Source organism: Tiliqua scincoides, chromosome 7 (assembly GCF_035046505.1).
Source record: "Tiliqua scincoides isolate rTilSci1 chromosome 7, rTilSci1.hap2, whole genome shotgun sequence".
In the NCBI taxonomy this organism is placed as follows: Eukaryota; Metazoa; Chordata; class Lepidosauria; order Squamata; family Scincidae; genus Tiliqua; species Tiliqua scincoides.
In genome coordinates this window covers 15,158,523-15,177,632 of record NC_089827.1, presented here as the reverse complement: position 1 = coordinate 15,177,632, position 19,110 = coordinate 15,158,523, and the positions used below count along the sequence as shown (strand labels likewise).

Here is a 19,110-nt window from a genome sequence, read left to right as displayed (position 1 = left end):
GAGGCCTCTGTGATTGGCTCCCCAACACATGAAGCAGTGCATACCCCATTGGCACAGCAACACCGGCACTGGAAAATTGGATGGGATTGAGCCCTAAGGCTACAATCCTATCCACTCTTTCTGGGAGTAAGCAGCCTCATAATGGGACTGCTGAGTATGATCATAATGATCATAATGGGACTGCTGAGTAGACATGCATAGGATTGAGCTCTAAGAAGGTAGATGCAAGGCAGCTTTTGTACCTGCCCAGGTTTCTCCAGAAGGGAGGACTATGAGTTGAGTCAAGTTAGATTACATTTCCTTGCTCCCCATAAATGATATTGTAAATATCCAAGTTGCAGTGATTTTGATCCATTTTCTTACGAGGTAGCTATTTATTTAGCTATGTAAACTGTTTTGCGAACTACTTTTTGTTGCAAAGCAGTAAATAAACATGATCACCATCATATCTCTAGATATTCTAAATATCTTCAGGGCTCCCCGTGCCTCCAAACTGCTGAAAATAATTTTTGCCATTTCCAGTTTTTGCAATGGAAATAACTGCCCAAAAGCTATTAATTTTGAACTGGAATTCTCAGGTATGAAACACTAAGGGCAGCCAAAATGCAAAGCTTTTTTGTTTTGTTTGTTTGTTTTAGTGCAATATGGCTGAAAACCAGTGATCCAAAATGAGCTAAAGAAATCTTTGTGTACTCCTCTTTCATGAGCAGGAAAAATCAGTATTTGCAGGAAAAATCAGTATTTGCACTGAAAAATCCCTGTGCATATGAATTATTTCCTACCCTTAGCCATCTTCCAAGAACTAGATTCCAAGCATCCCTGGTTTGTTTCAAAAATGGTTAAGGACAGTCAAACACCTAACTGTAGTACAGGTTGGATCTCTAATTCCGTGGGGATTTGTTCCCAGATCCCCCTGTGGATACCACACCCACGGATACTGAGATCTGCGGGTGGGCCCATGGAGACCTGGTCACAACCAGAGGTGTTCTGAAGCACAGGGAAGTGGTGTCTGGAGGTCCTTTGTGGGTCCTCCAGATGTGGGTTCAGAACCCAAGGTGGGTGGGGTTCAAGGGCTCAGAATCCTCAGACAAAGAAGACCCACTGTAACAGGAAGTTAGGAGAAGCTGTGCACAAGAAATAAGAAGCTGAGAAAGGGAGTGCCTGTTGACACATAACCCTGGTTGATGGCCAAGGTAATGCTGCATGTGCATCATCCTTCTGTGTCGTGAAAACTACTGTGAAATTCTCAGAACCTTCTCAATTACCATAACGAACTGAATTAAATAAGGACAAGTTATTTACCTACCAGTCTATACAATTCTGTAATGCTGATCTCCTCTGGATCCACCATAGCATATTCCTTTCTTGGAACCAAGTCTAGGCCTAGTTGCCTGCAAGTGAATATAGAAAACAGTCAGGATATTGAAGTCCATTATAAAGACCCAGAATGGGGCCTTTCAAAAGCATCCTGATTTTGATAGGTGTGTTTTGCTCCACATAACTGCAAAATACAGTCCAGTACAACAGCACACTATTTCTTGAAATAGCAACAAATAGCTTTTATGACTGCTCAGGATGCTTAATATTAATTATCTTCTTACAGTCCTCACAAAAAAAGAGTACCCAATTATTTTCTAATCTAGCAGAGTCCTTCTAGAAGAGCAGTGAGTCTGCTAGATTAGAAAATAATTGTGTACCGACAATTGTGTATCATTCTAGAAGAATTAAGTGCAAAACCAAGGAAGTATAACTAGAACTTGTACAATAAGGAGGAATAAGAAATAACAGCGAATAATGTTAACAGTGATAATTAACAACAGTGACAACAGCATGACTGGAAATGAAAGTGCAAGATATTGCAGTCTAATTCCAAAGTGCAGCAGTCTAATTCTCACAATGGCCTTGCCACTGCACTTGCCCCATCCCAAGGCACAGGTTGTTTCTGAGCAACCCTTTGAAAAGGCATGGATACAAAGTGCCCTAAGCATGACTGGAAAACACATCCAACTCAGCAACTGGGGGGCAGAGGGCTACCAATTTCTCTCAGATGCTGCCCCACCACCACCACCACATTGCACACAGTTCTAGAGGGTCTCCATGGCAAAGGATTGGCTTAAGAGGAGGTCAAGGGGCTGCAGAGAAGAGGCAGGTGGAAAAGCCCTGGTGACCACACTATTCTTTGCTCCAACCATAATGATATAAGTAACTGGAGTAATGAAGAGTAAAAACATGCCTGTCAGCAGATGGCATAAACACGAATAACTTACCTCCTTAATCTTGCAAAATAGCAACATGCACTTAAGTATCTTTGATTTGTTAATTGCACAAGCAGCTCCTTTGATTTAGTAGCTTACACCTCTCCCAGGAATTACTACAGCTGCCTGCCATCTTGCTTCTTGAAAAGTGGTGGGCGAAATGCTTATGCAGAAAATAATGCAAAGTCTATGCAAATGTTTCTTGCTTGCATACAGTCACCCCTTAAAAAAAAAAAAACACCCTCCCTGACCTAGGAATTTATTATCAGAGTTTGTCTCCATCTTCCTCACCATTCTCTAGCTGCTCTAATCCTGTGATAGATGAAATATGATCACTGCGTTCTTTAGATCAGGGGTCTCCAACCACCAGTACTGGCCCATGGCCTGTTAGGGATTGGGCTGCACAGGAGGAGGTGAGTGTCGAGCAACCAAGTGAAGCTGTTGGGGTCCGAGTGAAGCCCTTGAAGCCCAATCCCTGAGACCGGCCTCAGAGGAGATGCAGCAGGAGGAGGACAAGAGAGCACAGGGGGCAGCTGTCAGGGAGTGAGCGTCTGCCTCCCCGCACCTCGCCCAGCCCCACTGCTCTGGTGGGTAAGTGCTAGGGAAACCCGGGGCCTTCTGGGCCATCTCCAGCTGATGGCGCCAGAGACAGGTGACCCATTGAGTCGGTGCTGGGCATGGACGTCCAGCTGCTGGCTGCTCCCACCAGGGGGACCTGCCATTCATGGGCAACACAAAGCAGGAAGCCTCCTGATGCCATGGACAATGGAAGGCACATCGCAGTGGACTGGGGGGGGGAGACAGGCTGCGAGGGAGGTTCCGCTAGCAACCTCCAGGAACCTCCAGCAACCAGGAAAAGACAGGGAAAGGGAGAGGTTGCTTTTTGACCCCACCAGAGAAAAAGGGGTGGGGCCGAGGGAGGCTGACCAGTTCTGTAAAGCCCTGGGGGGACCAGTGATGAGCAGGCAGTATCATGAGGCAGGAGGCTGAGAAGCTAACAGCCACCTGCCTGGGACCCATCTCAGGGCTGCAACCCCCAGAGTGATGAAAGTAGGGTGATGTAACCCCATTCCCCCAGAGTCTAGATCCCCCTGGAGAGGACTCAGGAAACCCCCTTCTCCCCAGCCATTAGCAAGGCAGGGGCTTGACGATTCCCCATTCCCTCCCCCCCCCCCCGGGGTCTTCCACAAAACCCATCCCTGGTGCTAAAAAGGTTAGGGACCGCTACTTTAGATAATCTATATTCTATTCCATATTCATTCTTCATCTGCTGTCTAACATTTGCACTCAAGTCCGGCATTGATTCCTGTGAGTACTTAAAGTTTTATGTGCTTAGACAAAGTTAACAGGTCTATAGAAATATACTGAGCATAGCTCACAATACCAGCTTAAAAAAATTAAAAAGACACAAAAAGTGAAGAAGCACTTTTGAGCGCTATGACCCATGTTCTCTGTGGTGGGTCCCACGAGCATTTGACACAATGCTCAAATCTGTTTCCCGAAGCCTTGCTTGCAGTCCCTGGAGGCTGCTTCTGGGTCACACTGGCCCATGACCTACTCCCCCCGCGGGAGGCATTCTACGGGCCTCAGAATGCCTCCTGGATGTGACAGGAAGTCACATTGGAAGTAGCTTCTGAGACCCTTTCCAGTTATGAATGGGAGCCCCACAGAGGCCAACAGAGTGGGTTGAGGGCTGGCACAACCCAGAAGCAGCCTTTGGGAACAGATTTGAGCATTGTGTTGCAACCCACCACACAGTGGGTCATGACCCACAGGTGAGTTGTGACCTACAGCGTGGGGTCGGTTTGGGACATAATAGCATAATCCAGTGGTTCCCAAACTTTTTAGCATCAAGACCTACTTTTTAAAATGACACCTAGTTTTACAAGACTAAAAAAAGGTGTCATTTTACCAGCTGCTCAAGGCTTTTTATCCTTTTTAGTATTGGTGGGGGCAATTTCTGTCATTCATTGAGCCCCATGTTCATCAGATTGGGGCCATTCTAGGACATCCACGCAACGCCTCCCCCCCCATTGAGTTGTAACCCCTGGTTTGCATACTGGTCTAGGGCAATGAAACTGCATACAGGTAAGAAGAACGTAAGAAACATGACTTCCAGGGTCTGGTCTGAAGGTATGCAAGACAAGCACCATACTGAAACAAAGCACGCATGGGTAAGGCCATTGCCTGAACAGAAGACAGGGTGGGGGCCCCCATAAATTCTGCCTTATGTTCTAACGTGGAAGAAAAGTGAAATGTACAGATCCTAACAAGCACCACAATATGGTGAATGCCTGATATTTGTGTCAGGGCACAATCCTAACCAAATTTCCAGCTCTGAGGTAAGGGTAAGGCAACTCCAAGGTAAGGGAACAAACACTGCCTTACCTTGAGGAGGCCTCTGTGACTGCCCCCCCAAGGGCAAGATGCAGCACATGCCCAACTGGCACAACTATGCCAGTGCTGGAAAGTTGGTTAGGATTGTGCCCTCACTCTCCCATACTGTTTAGTTTTCAAAATCACATGCTTAAGCTAGAAATACACTCTCTGTATAGACTCCACTCTTTAGCATCTGTACTATTCATCTGACGAAAAAGAACAAAAGTCCCAGTTGTTAACACCTCTTGAGGACTCAGAAGAGCTTTAGCATCAGTTCTTTGCAAGAAGAAAGCCCTGAATAGAGGATGCAACTGCCAAATGCATTCTTTACACCATCTATATTCTATTCGATATACATTCTTCATCTACTTTCTCACATGTGCCCTGAAGTCAAGAATTGATTCCTGTGTTTTGCTCTGCAGTTGTTGCAAACTACTGTCTTCCAAAGTAATACTAAGGCAATCGAATCCCACTGCTTTTATTTTTCTTGCATGCAGCATGCCTAGAATACAGAAATGAACTGGATGCCTTTTTTCAAACTCCGCAAGGTACTGTCAAGATCAGCAGGAGCTGTACCTGGCTACATTCAGATCACATGTGACATCAACACATTGCTCCATGCATTTTTTATTTCCCAAACAGGTGACAACATTATGCATTTAGCAGCAGCAAAGTAAAAGGCTTTGATACGTCATGGAGTTCTGCAAGCACAAACGCACAAAGAAATGCTTGTTTGCTGGAAAAATTGTAACATGACACGTTGATTTTACTCTGGATGATCAAACAAATATTCAGATTAGAGCAAAAACCATGGGGAGGGATAGAATGTTTTCAGCCTATGGATTTTCTCCTGGTTTATGAAACATACCTTGGCTAAAGCATTGGGGAGTAACTGATCTAGCTGCACCCCTGGTAGAATGAAACTCAGTCCTAACATGTGGCTGAAAATATCAGCAGGAAGGTGAAAACAATGATGAGATTTATTTGGTAAATGAAGATTGCCAATGGAAAAAAACTCTGTTTCTAGAAACAGGCAGCTTTAGACAGGGGAAATGTCCCATTACATAAATTGAACTACCAGCTTCTTGTGCAAGAGGTCCTCTAGCCCCTACCCATTTAATTTCTAAGGTCAGCTACAGATAGATAATGATGAAGCCTCAAAACCTTCTTATGTACAAGTGGCCAACTTTTCATGTTGTTAATGGTCAGTATGGAGCAACTTATCAGTCAGAAAACATGATCAAACAAGCTAATTTATGAAATAAAATAGCTGCAATGAAGGGGGGAACTATGTGCTTTAGCCATCATCTCTTACTCACTCATTGCCCCAGTCCAAGCGAGCAGTGATGTGCCTTTTCACATCCTTCATCCTGTCATGGGTGAGATGGCCCACTAGGACCTGCCGTCGCAGGTCCAGGATTTCATTCATTATGTGCCACAATCGGTGGAAGAGGTCCCCTTCATTTCTCTGCCAAATACATAACAGAACTCTTAGGTTACCAGAGTCATTAAGGTTAGTTTAGCTGGCCGACGATGGACCAGCTTACTTTAAATCTGTCTGAATAACATTCTTGCAAGGACCATTTAGATTTCTGGAAGATTTCAAGGTCAATCTTTCTGCTACTTTTGTGCATCAAAGTGGGATTTCTCTTTGTAAAAACATCTGCCCAAACTTCTCTCTCAAATCAAAGTCCAAAGGTGCAAGCCAGTTTTAAAAAAGTCAAATTCTCAAGTTTTTCTTGGCCAATCTGGTCATTCTTCTCCTACTGGAAATTAATCCAACCAATCAATTCTAATGTCATGTGAAACAGTTCTCTTTTTGCTGTTACTTGCTAAGCCTGAAAATCCACGAGGTCAATTGGGGGAGAAGCTCCCTTTCATTGGCAGGTCTCTTTGCCAATCAGGTACTTCACACAGCAAAGCTTGTATGCAAGCAACTAGGTTTGTGCTAATAGTTCTAGTGGCTGCATTAAGAATATTCATGCGACTCCCAGTAGATGATCTCCACTACCTGCTTTGACAGCAGGTTTACTGTAAGAATTTAAGGTCAAACAACATAGTAACTAAAGCATGTGCCTGATTTTTCAAAGCTAAATAGCAGCTTCCTGTGGTTCAGGACAGTAGTGAGTGTGAGCTTTAACCATACCCTGCTGCTGAAGTCCCAAGTTGGACTGCAGTCCCCACATGCTTTCTTTTTTTTTTTCCAAGAGAGGGGGGAGCTCTCATTGGCACTCTGAAAATAGCACTTGCAAGAGCGACAATCTGACTCAGGACAATAGTGAAAGGAAATGTTCTCAGATATGATAATTATTTATTTTAAAAAGCATATATGGAGCATGTGCTTAAAGTAAGATGTAATTTGACCCTAAATGCAGGGACCCTCTGCCCTCCCAACCCAACAGGTGATTTGCATTGTCAAATGATAATATCAACCATGCATACTGGTTTCCTTAAAGCTAGGACAGCCCACCCAAGAGACCATCATAAATGTTTGCATGGAGTGGCACTCTCAGAGAGGCAGCAAATGGATTAGCTACCCAGACCTCCCTCCCTCCCTCTTCCCTCCCCCCCCCACACACACAGGGAAGGGATGACACCCATCAATACAAAGACCAGGTTATAAATATCCTCTACAGAATACTTGATCTTCTATAATACTTAATCTACTTTGATTACAAAAAGAAATAAAACTAATTTTCTTTATCATTGGGGGAAAAAACCCCCAAAATGCTTCTAAATTTGAGTCCCAAAACAAATATATGGTACATTTACCACATAAAGCTGTTTCCACATCGTCCCCCAGTCTCTTAAAGTCGATGTCATCTCTGTAATAACAGAATCTTCTGTTGGAATAACCATTTCGAACTGTCTGTTACAACCAGAAAAATAATGGTATTAATCAAATATCTTAAGGTATGTTTATTAAGTATTTTTTAAAAATGAATCATTCAAGTAAGTGCTGGAATCAGTGAACTTATAAGGAATTTCCTGCAGCTTGTCATTCTCTAGATTTTTGAATCAACTCGACCATGGAACTTACTCTAATAGCATAAGACAAAAAGCAATCATTGCACTGGAGGATCATTCTAGGCTCAACTTGGTAAACACAACTCTTTGGTAACATCAAGAATTTTCTCAGTTCAAGGGCCCTGGTATGGATTTTAATACAATGCAATCAAACTTCCCCATTAACAAGTATTTCAGTGTTGTCCACCTGCAGTCAATTGTTATCTAAAATGGTTATAGATTTATCACACAATCCTATGCATGTCCACTCAGAAGTCAGTCCCATCATGTCCAACAGCAGTGTGTACAGGATTGCAGCCTTAATGAATTAAAAATTACTTTATAGATTTATAATATTAATCACCAACATTTATTGAAAAGATTTATATCCTGCCTTTCCCATGCCAAAGCAGCTTATGAACACCACATAACATCATCTTCATACCAGGTTTTTCTGTCACAACAGCAACAAAGAATCCTATGACTTTTTATAAGATTAACATTTGTGGGCCACAGAGCCAGTACAGGCACAAGCTCTCCAGTCTCCTAGTCCTGGCTAGGGAATCAAAAATACTTGAGAACTTGCACACTCCTTTCTGCCTCATAGGTGAATTCCACCATCACTATCCCTTTCATTTTGGGAGCCAACCATAGTTACAGAATTAAGTCTGCACTGCTATTTTCACTAACCACTTCTAAGTCAAGTCACCCTTTACAACTCACTTCGAACCATGGTTGTAAGCTGGTTTCAAGCTAACTGTGGTGTGTTTTTTTTTTAAATGCTGTTAAAGAAAAAGGCCAATTTAATGTTTCGCTATCATTATATCCAAAAATGACAGAAAGGGGTAATTTTCAAAAAAAATTGAAAAAGGGGGTGGAGAGGAACATAATGGAATGGAGCATGCAAGTTCACATCCCGTACACAATCTCCTAATTTTTCCCCTCAGACCTTTGAAGGTACGACAAGCCTCTTTGTTGTTTTAAAAGATGTATCCATCTCCAACAAGATGAAAAAGACAACCTGCACCTCTCTCTCTCTCTGCATCAGAGCCTTTTCATAAAACGATGAACCCAAAATCACCACATACCCTTTGTTCTTAACACATGCATTTTTCAAGTGGATATAGTTGGATGGGAAAATGCCCTGAAAAAGAAAATATCTAAATAAGCTCAACAACAAATTAACAAGACTCAAGAACAAAGAAATTTTTTTTTTTGACATAAATAAATTATTTCAGAGAAAGATGTGACTGTATTATAGAAGGGGATTTTGAAAACTGGCTTTGTACTGATGACAAATGATGTAGGCATTTTACAGATGGCAATAATTTATGGGTGGATACCGCAAAACACTATTGGAAAGTAAACAGAGTAGGACTTCAGGCATTCAAAAGTTCTTGAAGACATTCAAAACATTTGGAGAATCAGTGGGTTTTAGAGATTAAATTCCTCTCTGGTACTTGATGGTTCAGAGATGGAGGGACCAAATTCAAAGGCATGGTTACAAAGCATGGGCCAGCAACTAAGTACCATTTCCCAATAACATTATCATCCATCTCACTGGGTGGTTTTCCATTACTGTCACAGAAAGAACGCCAGGGAGTCCAGGGAAAAGAGCAAGCCTGTGCTTTGGGGTTTTTAAAAGCTACTGCTGCATGGTTTTGCCATGGACCTCAGTATCCTTGGGAGATCTGTTCCTGGGGACACACACACACACACACACCCGTGGATACTGAAACCAGTGGATAATGAAATCTGCGGGTGGGGTCCAATAGGACCTCTGGATGTGACCAAAAGTGCCTTACAGACACCTCTGGGAGGTGTTCTAAGGCCCAAAGCAGACATGCGCGGCCTCCTTGGGCCTCAGAAAGCCTTCTGGACGCAACCAGAAAATGCATCTGGGTGCATCCGGGAGGTCAGGTGAGGCTCTCCAGCATGGGTCTAGTACCTGCACTGAATCAAATCTGCAGGTGTCAGATTCACAGAGAGAAGCCCCACCTTATTTACGGAGTACTATATAAACACATAAATGACAAACCATTACATCTTATTCCAATATTTCAAAATGAATTCACATGCATTTTAATTACAAAAAATAGAAAAGGTTTTACCTTGAGATTTGGGTTTTTTAAGGCAAATCCTCTGTACCAGCCTGCAGACAAATAATAAACTAAATATAAACGCCATTTTATAATTTAGGTGAATTTTTAAAGGATTTTTTATTCTAAATTTTTAACCCCTGTGCAGATAAGGTAGTATAATGCTAAGAAAAACCATTAGACCATGCCTACAAATGCATTTAGGCTTTTGTGTATAGAGTATGTTTTCATGGATAAAGCTTTAAATGTCTACCATATATAAAAAACAGAGGAAAGATCTTCTTTGTCAGCCCCCATCCACCCTGGGAGAACAATTAGGATTGCTTTGCCCACAGACACACTGGCTTGTTTGCATTGACTAGGTCAGCGGTTCTCAGTCTTTACCACACTGCGATACACCTCATCCGACGTGATGCTATTGGTGGTGCTGGGGAGGCCACAGAGTCCTCTTCTGGGCCACACCAAGCCAGAGACCAACTCTACAGGCCTCAGAATGATCTGCAGAAGCGTCTGAAAGCTACTACTCTGACTTGGAGCGAAACAGACACAAGGGCGGGTGGGACAGCCCAGGTTGCGACCCACCTGACATGGGGTCGTGACCCACACTTCGGGGAACCCTGGACTAGGTTGTTTCCTAAGAAAGTTAGTCATGACTAAGTAACACTGAAGTAAGTGAGATAAGCCGGTCACAACTAACTGAAGTCTTATTGATTGCATTGGGACTTTGTTATGTCTATCTTTTTTTAGCATACAACCCAATGTGATATGATGGTATGATGGTATCAAGCAGGCCCTAGGTCCAACACAGAAGAAAATTGCCCCTCTGAAGTCTGCAACAGGCGAGGTCATCCAGGATCGGGCGCAGCAAATGGAACGCTGGGTGCAGCACTACTCTGAGCTATATTCCAGAGAAAATGTAGTCACCGAAGAAGCGCTGAACAACATTGAGTGCCTGCCTGTGCTGGAGGAGCTTGACAGTGAACCAACCCTAGAAGAACTTCACGTGGCCCTGGACTCCCTTGCCTTTGGCAAGGCACCTGGAAAAGACAGCATCCCTGCTGAAGTCCTAAAGTGCTGCAAAGAGATCATCATCATTGAGCTGCATGAAATCCTTTGTCTCTGCTGGAGAGAAGGTGGAGTACCTCAAGACATGAGGGATGCAAACATCATCACGCTGTACAAGAACAAAGGCGACAGGGGTGACTGCAACAACTACCGTGGCATCTCTCTCCTTAGCGTTGTAGGAAAGTTGTTTGCCCGAGTTGCACTAAAGAGGCTCCAGGTACTTGCAGAGAGCGTTTATCCAGAATCACAGTGTGGATTCCGAGCCAACAGGTCCACCACTGATATGGTATTCTCCCTTAGACAACTGCAGGAGAAATGCAGGGAACAACGACAGCCACTCTTTATAGCCTTCATAGATCTCACGAAGGCTTTCGACCTGGTCAGCAGGGATGGCCTCTTCAAGATTCTCCCCAAGATTGGATGTCCACCCAGGCTCCTCAGCATCAACAGATCCTTCCACAAGGACATGAAGGGCACTGTTGTCTTTGATGGCTCCACATCACACGCCTTTGACATCCGAAGCGGCGTGAAGCAGGGCTGTGTTCTTGCACCAACCTTGTTTGGGATCTTCTTCGCTGTCCTGCTGAAGCAGGCCTTTGGAACTACAACAGAAGGCATCTATCTCCGGACCAGATCAGATGGAAAGCTCTTCAACCTCTCCAGACTGAGAGCAAAGTCCAAAGTCCAGCTGAAATGTCTGCGTGACTTCCTCTTTGCCGACGATGCAGCTATCACTACCCACTCTGCCAAAGATCTCCAGCAGCTCATGGATCGTTTTAGCAAGGCCTGCCAAGATTTTGGACTGACAATCAGCCTGAAGAAAACACAGGTCATGGTTCAGGATGTGGACTTACCTCCCTGCATTACAATCTCTGCGCATGAACTGGAGGTTGTCCATGACTTTGTGTACCTTGGCTCAACGATCTCCGACACTCTTTCTCTCGATACCGAGCTAAACAAACGCATCGGTAAAGCAGCTACCACGTTTTCCAGACTCACAAAGAGAGTCTGGTCCAACAAGAAGCTGACGGAACATACCAAGATCCAGGTCTACAGAGCTTGCGTCCTGAGTACACTTCTGTACTGCAGCGAGTCACGGACTCCTCACTCACAACAGGAGAGGAAACTGAATGCTTTCTACATGCGCTGCCTCCGACATATTCTCGGCATCACCTGGCAGGACAAAGTTCCAAACAACACAGTCCTGGAACGTGCTGGAATCCCTAGCATGTATGCACTACTGAAACAGAGACGACTGCGTTGGCTCGGTCATGTCGTGAGAATGGATGATGGCCGGATCCCAAAGGATCTCCTCTATGGAGAACTCGTGCAAGGAAAGCGCCCTACAGGTAGACCACAGCTGCGATACAAGGAAATCTGCAAGAGGGATCTGAAGGCCTTAGGAGTGGACCTCAACAAGTAGGAAACCCTGGCCTCTGAGTGGCCCGCTTGGAGGCAGGCTGTGCAACATGGCCTTTCCCAGTTTGAAGAGACACTTGGCCAACAGTCTGAGGCAAAGAAGCAAAGAAGGAAGGCCCATAGCCAGGGAGACAGGCCAGGGACAGACTGCACTTGCTCCCGGTGTGGAAGGGATTGTCACTCCCGAATCGGCCTTTTCAGCCACACTAGACGCTGTTCCAGAACCACCTTTCAGAGCGCGATACCATAGTCTTTCGAGACTGAAGGTTGCCAAGTAAAATTCCTTGCTACACCTCTGCATCTTAATGTCTTTCACTGAAAGACAACTAACATCTGACAATATCTCCTAAATTGACTCTCATCCACTGCAAACATTTTAATCCTGCCTCAGCATAATAATTAGGCGAGATGACCTTGAGTTCCCTTCCCACCCAACAGTTCAGCGCTAAAGTCAACACTCACCATCACATTTCTCTAGTATTTGAACAGTGTCTCCAATCTCCAGCGATAATCCATGTGGAACCGTCCCTCGAAAACTTGCGATGACTGAAAGAGATATTACATTCCAATTAATCACTTTTTAAAAAACTGTTTGCTATTAAACTTTCACACTGTAAGAAAAGCAAGGCAGTTAATGAATAAAATTTCTGAAGTTCACAGTGCTGTAAGCTGTAACAGCTATAAATATACACTATGGGGTTCATAGGTGGATGTCCAGTCACTTTTTATTTTTACTGTATTATTATTTATTATGACTATTTTTACCCCAGAAAAGGAAAAAGCAGCTGCCTGTGTAATAAGGTGAAGGAACATTAAAGAAGGAACTGATTCCAAATGCAGGAACAGCATCTCCTGGACTGCAGGACAACATGTAATTCTGAAAATTCCAGCAGTGCGCTTCCCTATAGCGCTACCTTTCCCAGGACTCACCTCAGTTGATCAAGGCAGGATGACCAGACATCCTCTTTTTCCAGGACATGTTCTCTTTAGCCTCATGTCCTGGAAAACAACTTAAATGTCCTCCTTTACCCTGTGAGCAGGCCCCTACAGGCAGCACATAGCCTTCTTGTAATTAATAAATTATAGTAATATAGTTTTAAATGTAATAAGTAATACAGTGTTTAAATTAACCATATGAACTCAATATATGAGTATTTTTAGCTTTTATTTTATCACGTCCTACATTTTTCTTGGATGTCCTACATTTTGGAGTGCCTTGTCCTCTTTTGCGGTTATGGCATCTGGTCACCCTGCCTGGGAGAGATTACTAGAGCAGTTGAGAGCCCTGCCAAGAATGAGACACAGAAGGATGGAATCCCTGTGCCTTGATATGAATGCTTCCAAGCAACTGTACACCCATTTTATTTTGAGTTAACCAAGGTTAGCCAAGCAACAACTAGATTCTAGACACTGGCAATACATTTATCAGAAAACAACTCATTTTGTTTGGGCAAAGCATCCTCAGCCCGAGAGACAGAACACACTAGAAACCGAAATCGGTAGCTGTAAAAGTTCAATAGGCAAAACTATGGATGCAGGTAGAATGAAAAGGAAATCCATCAGACTGGCTGAGAAAGCAAGACTCCCAGTGCGGAGGAAGCAGCTGTGGAAATGCAGATGTGCTCAGAGAATGGCTTATCAGCCCAATCAAGGGACTGTAATGGTCTTTCAAGTCCCAGCCGCAAGACAAATTGCAATTCAAGGACCAGCTGCTCTCTCAAAGACTCTGCCTGTGCGTAAGACCCACAATGGGAAGCGGTGGAGACAGGGAAGGCAAAGTCAATGGCTCCCCTTATCTTGAAGGCACTTCCTCTTAAGTCTTCCAGTTATAAGCTGTACAAAGTATCATTCAAAAGGCAGAAGTTTGAAATCTTCCAGCCTCAGCACAAACAAGGACGTGACAAGGTTATCTTCGCTAACCTTTGCTAGGTGAAGAGGCACCTTTTAAAATGGTGTTTTTCCTACATTTAGCAAGGGGAAGAACAACTGTCCCTTTTCATCCTATCACAGTATAGAATCCTTCCCTCCTGGCTGTTGCTTGGTGACTTCCGTGTGTCACAATCCCTTTGATGTCAGGGACTCTATATTTTCTATATCTCTATAAACTCTCTCTCTCTCTCTCTCTCTCTCTCTCTCTCACACACACACACACACACACACACACACACACACACACACACCCCTTCACTGTATAAAACACTTGGTGAACCTTTTTTTAAAAAAAAGAAAAACTGTATAAATTGTTGGTCTACTGTACCAACAGGCTCCACATTCACGGATTTAACTGTCCACGGACTGAAAATTTATTCATTTTTTTTAAAATCACCTGACCTACAGTAGCCTCCTTCACAATGCTGCATGTATGTGGTGCTGCTGAAAACCTTCACTCTAGCCATCAATTTTCAACCACTGTGCCATAGCACATCAGTGTGCCACAAATGGTTTGCAGGTGTGCCTCAGGAATTTGTGAGAGGGTCATATATTTGTAAGGCCATTAGGGGATGTGAGCTTCTGGCTGGCAATCTAGTTTGCCTTGTCAATTATCCAAAAACTGATGATGTGCTTTGACAATTTTAGCACCTTCTCAGTGCACCAAGAAATGAAAATGGTTGAAAATAGCTGACTTAAGACTATAGGCCAGTGGTTCCCAAAATTTTTAGGACGGGAACCCACTTTTTTAAACGACACTCTATCAGGACCCACCTAGGTTTACCCGACTTTTAAAAAAGGAGATCAAGAAAGAAATAATTTATTTATTTATAAGTAATAATAACCCAAAAAAGACCGTCAAACATCTATCTTCCTATATTTACACATGCTTGCAAACTGCAGGAGCTGAGCTCTTTACATGGTGATTAGCAGCTACAGAATCTGATTACTGAATAGACTAAGGGCATGAGGCAGTTAGTTATCTGATCTTTCCATTACCCTTTGGCAACCCACCAAAAATGAAGTCAGGACCCACCAGTGGGTCCAGACTCACAGTTCGGGAACCACTACTATAGGCTATCAAGTAGGACCTCTTACTCTTTTGCTATTGAGCATGCATGAACGTGTGATTAAATTCTGCTTATGTTTGTGTGTGTAACTTAGAAAAAGCAGAAATGTCCTGGTTCAAGACATTTAAAAAACAAATTTGAAATAGACAAATGCTTCCCAAAACACAGGAGAAAAGAGCATACAGGCATATCTGGCAGAAGGAGAGATATCCTGTCAAGAGTGAGAGAATAAATAATGAAAATACAAATAAGTGCCAACATCTGAGCCACTACCAGCTTTACTCCCATTCTTAGAATTCTTGCAACAAGGTCAGTTTCAACGCCACTAGCTCAGTTGCTTAGTGGAATTAGAAGGCAAGAATGCATGGAGTTTAATTAAATTTTATAAAAAGACAAGAATGTATGGAGTTTGATCAACTGCCCTGGATGGAGAAAGAGCCAGAGGGAAATATTTCTAGAAAGTCTAGATTAAGGTGAAACATACTGGAGTCACACCAAATATTCCTTTCAGAAGGCTCTTGCAAAATGACTTATATTCTCATTCAAGAAATAAAATGTTGATTAATATAGCAAGGAAGATAAAAAAAACACTAACCACTCCTTCCCAACATGAATCTCTCTCCCATCCACTAAAGTATTTTCTTTAGGCTGAGAAATTAGCTGGTGTGGCAAGCTTTCATTTAATAAATCTTGTATGCAAAATGAAGAACTGTTCTGAAAAAAAAACCTGCAAGAGGGACAAAACCGTCCTATTGCAATACAGTTTTGGCAAAGTTCCACCCCCCATGATAATATTTAGAATCATTATGAGTCTTTTTACAAATATTTGCACTTCCATAGTGAATTGTTTCATACACATTAATTGTATTGCTATGTTAGCAGAAGACACCCCCTCCATACGTGGTACCCAATGCAGTGTACCCCCTGCCCTCTTAGCTATGCCACTGGAGGCATACTTATTGTGGGGGGAGGGAATTTAAAGGCAACTGGATTTATTTTACTGCTCTCAAGCAAACGAAGTGCTTGAAATTAACTTGAGCAATGACCTAATTACAAAGTTTATATTTGAGTAATATAAAGTGAATGACCCTTTAATTGCATAGAATAAATACAGCCGACAGCTAGTACCATTGGTGCATGTGGGACACTCAACACCTATATGAAAAACTGGGAAGATATTTTCATCACCTGTAATTAAAGATGTACAGGAACAGAGATATATCATCATCAGTATATGTTACGGCGAGAGAGCGAGAGGGAGAGAGAGAGTATGGTAAAGTTTTGCAAAAATTTAAATTATGCTCTTTATCTCGTCCACAAAAATTATATAAAGGAGCATAAGCTCCTAACATCTGATACTTTCGATGGCAGAGAGGTCTATTATCCTACCAATGAACAGAATAGTTACAGAAGTCAGTTCTCATTAAACAGCAGGAGCTGGGATGATAAATCTCCCATGCATTGTGGGAGAAAGCCCCATAGCAACTGCCCAAGCTGAAAGTCTATGTATTACCCTCCTCCTCAACAGAACAAAGTTAAAGGCTCAAATGCCTTCTAGCCTCTGGATATAATAAAAGTTAATGAAGCCTCACTAGGCATTCATAATCTTTCTAAGGTTTAACTGCCTTTTACTGCAGCAGGAGGAAGCCTACCCCATTTTCTGTGCATTTTTAACTGCAATCCAAATCTCACATAAAACATATGCTGCCTTATGAGCCTCTTTGGGATTTTCACTTGTGAGATCACTTGTGTCTTTTTACCAATTTAAGATACAATTTCCACTTCTTTTCATCCCAGATAACAGAACTCTAAAGACGACATGAACAAACAAAAATGTATTTGCCCCCTCTCAAAAATCCTTCTAAAAATTCTCTTCTGCAAAATACTCACTGACTGTGCAATCGTAACAGCTGGTTCTATTTGACAGTAGTGTGTATTTATGACATGCAATGCAGTTGTATTTGATGGGTGAAGGGGAATGCTCTTTTGTTATATTTGACCACTGGCAAATTCAAAGGGGGAAACAAGATGGCAACTTCAATTTCAACGTCTACTCAAAATTCACATCACACATTCAAAATTTCACATGCTAAATCTGGATAACAAAAACAGGAATTGTGCAGAATTTCACTAATACTCATTTTAGCTCTAAATTATATCAATCAGACATCATCAAGACATACACTAGTCCTTCCTACTTCATATCAGTCTGTTTTACAAGAATCTTGCCTTGAGAGAGTCTTTTTTATGCATCAACGGAGCTTTTCAGCATACATAGTCTTTTGAAGTAATTCATCCCCTGTCACAACAACTGTGATGTGACTGATTAATAGTCCCATTTTACAGATGGGAAAGTCAACTAAGATAAAATGAATTGCTCAAGGCCATCCAGAGACCTTTAGCAAAGCTTTGAACACAAGTATACTAGCCTATAGTACCTGAAATTTTTGCCAAATAATCAAGCTCCAATTATCACTTCGCCTTATCTCAGGGTCAATCACAGGGCAAAGCCTTTAAACTCTGAACAGTTTGTTGCTCAGTTCAGGTAGGCATCTCCTATAGTTACTTTTCAGGGACATTCCAGCCAAAGTTAACCTTTTATTCTCCTTCCTTCTTCTGCAGCCTGGTTCTGCTTTGCAAATGCTTTGCAAAGCAGGTCTGTTTTTTGAAACACCAGGATGGGAATCCTCCTTTCCATCTGAAGCAGGCTACACAATTCAAGGCACCCTTACTTAAGAATAACACCTATGGAAAGCAGTGGGTCTACTTCTGAGTGAAAAGGGTTGCAAATATATGCAGCTGCATCTCTCTGCTGTGAATTGAATTGCACTCTCCCAGTTATGTGTTATGGGTTGTATGTTGTACGTAGAGCTTGTGGCTTAACACACCAGACACCTTAAACGTGGATTTGATTCACGGTTCTCCTGCAGTGGTTCCCGACCTTTTTCACTTGCATATCACTTGGCAGCCCATTTCCATAAACTGTACCCTGCATATTAGCAAAATATTTGTAATTTATAATACAAGCCCTCATCTCCTCTATTTGAAAGCCCAGACTTCATGTATTCATCACAGTGTTTGCTCTTTTCATCTGTTTGAAGAACAGAAGATTCTGCCTTTGCACTGTTTTGCACCAGAAGTGTGCTGAGAAATTCTGGGTGATTGATCACTTTTCATGTTATGTTTCAGCTTTTTTACTGTGCTGGTTTTCAATCACTGGTTCATACATGACCATACTGATGACCAAAAACTAGCTATTGGTGGGGCTTTCACAGCCAACTAGCTACCTCCCTTCCTGCCTTGCTGGTCCTTGCAAGGCATTCCTGTCTTGCAAGGCATTCTGGAGCATGACCTGCCTTTTTCTACCATTATTCCATTCTTTTTCAAGTACCCCTAAAGGTCCTGTTGAGTGTCCCTGGGAGTACATGAAAACCATGTTGGGAACCACTGTTTTACTGGTATGTTGTTTACAGTGCACTTACTCTGATAGTGCTTACAAAAAGGTGATGAAGACCAGAATTTAAAAAGAATAAAAATGTATCTTATGATCTTTTACTATGTTTTTAATAAATTAGAGACTACAGTTCTTAGGTAACAATTAGTGGCTATTTTTCAGGATCTGGCCTCGAGTAAAATCAGACAAAACTTTAGTCAGACACCCCCCTAAGTTTAACCCCCGACTTAGCCGAGGGTCATAGAAAATTCCATGATTGTTGGCTCAAAACCTGCCCTCGACTTATCTGTGGGATCAACTTATGGGCAAGTGTCTGCGGTGATCATGAGACTGCACTGATTTAACACAAAGGGTCTTTCTTCAGGACCAAAAGTGACTCTGTGAAGTCTTACTTTTGGAAAGTACAAATGTATAAAGGCATTTTCAAATATCTT

The 19,110-nt window shown here is 42.6% G+C and overlaps 1 protein-coding gene across 2 annotated transcripts in view; it reads right to left on the bottom strand.

Moving 5' to 3' along the window:
- DOCK4 (dedicator of cytokinesis 4) overlaps positions 1-19,110 on the bottom strand; it is a 282,880-nt gene that overhangs the window by 167,717 nt on the left and 96,053 nt on the right. For both annotated transcript variants that reach the window (XM_066633137.1, XM_066633138.1), the window contains exons 2-7: positions 12,686-12,769; positions 9,752-9,792; positions 8,729-8,784; positions 7,407-7,503; positions 5,954-6,102; positions 1,307-1,391 (exon numbers count right to left, since the gene is read on the bottom strand). In XM_066633137.1, coding sequence (XP_066489234.1) covers positions 1,307-1,391; positions 5,954-6,102; positions 7,407-7,503; positions 8,729-8,784; positions 9,752-9,792; positions 12,686-12,769 — 512 coding nt within the window. The remainder of the gene's footprint in view (positions 1-1,306; positions 1,392-5,953; positions 6,103-7,406; positions 7,504-8,728; positions 8,785-9,751; positions 9,793-12,685; positions 12,770-19,110) is intronic.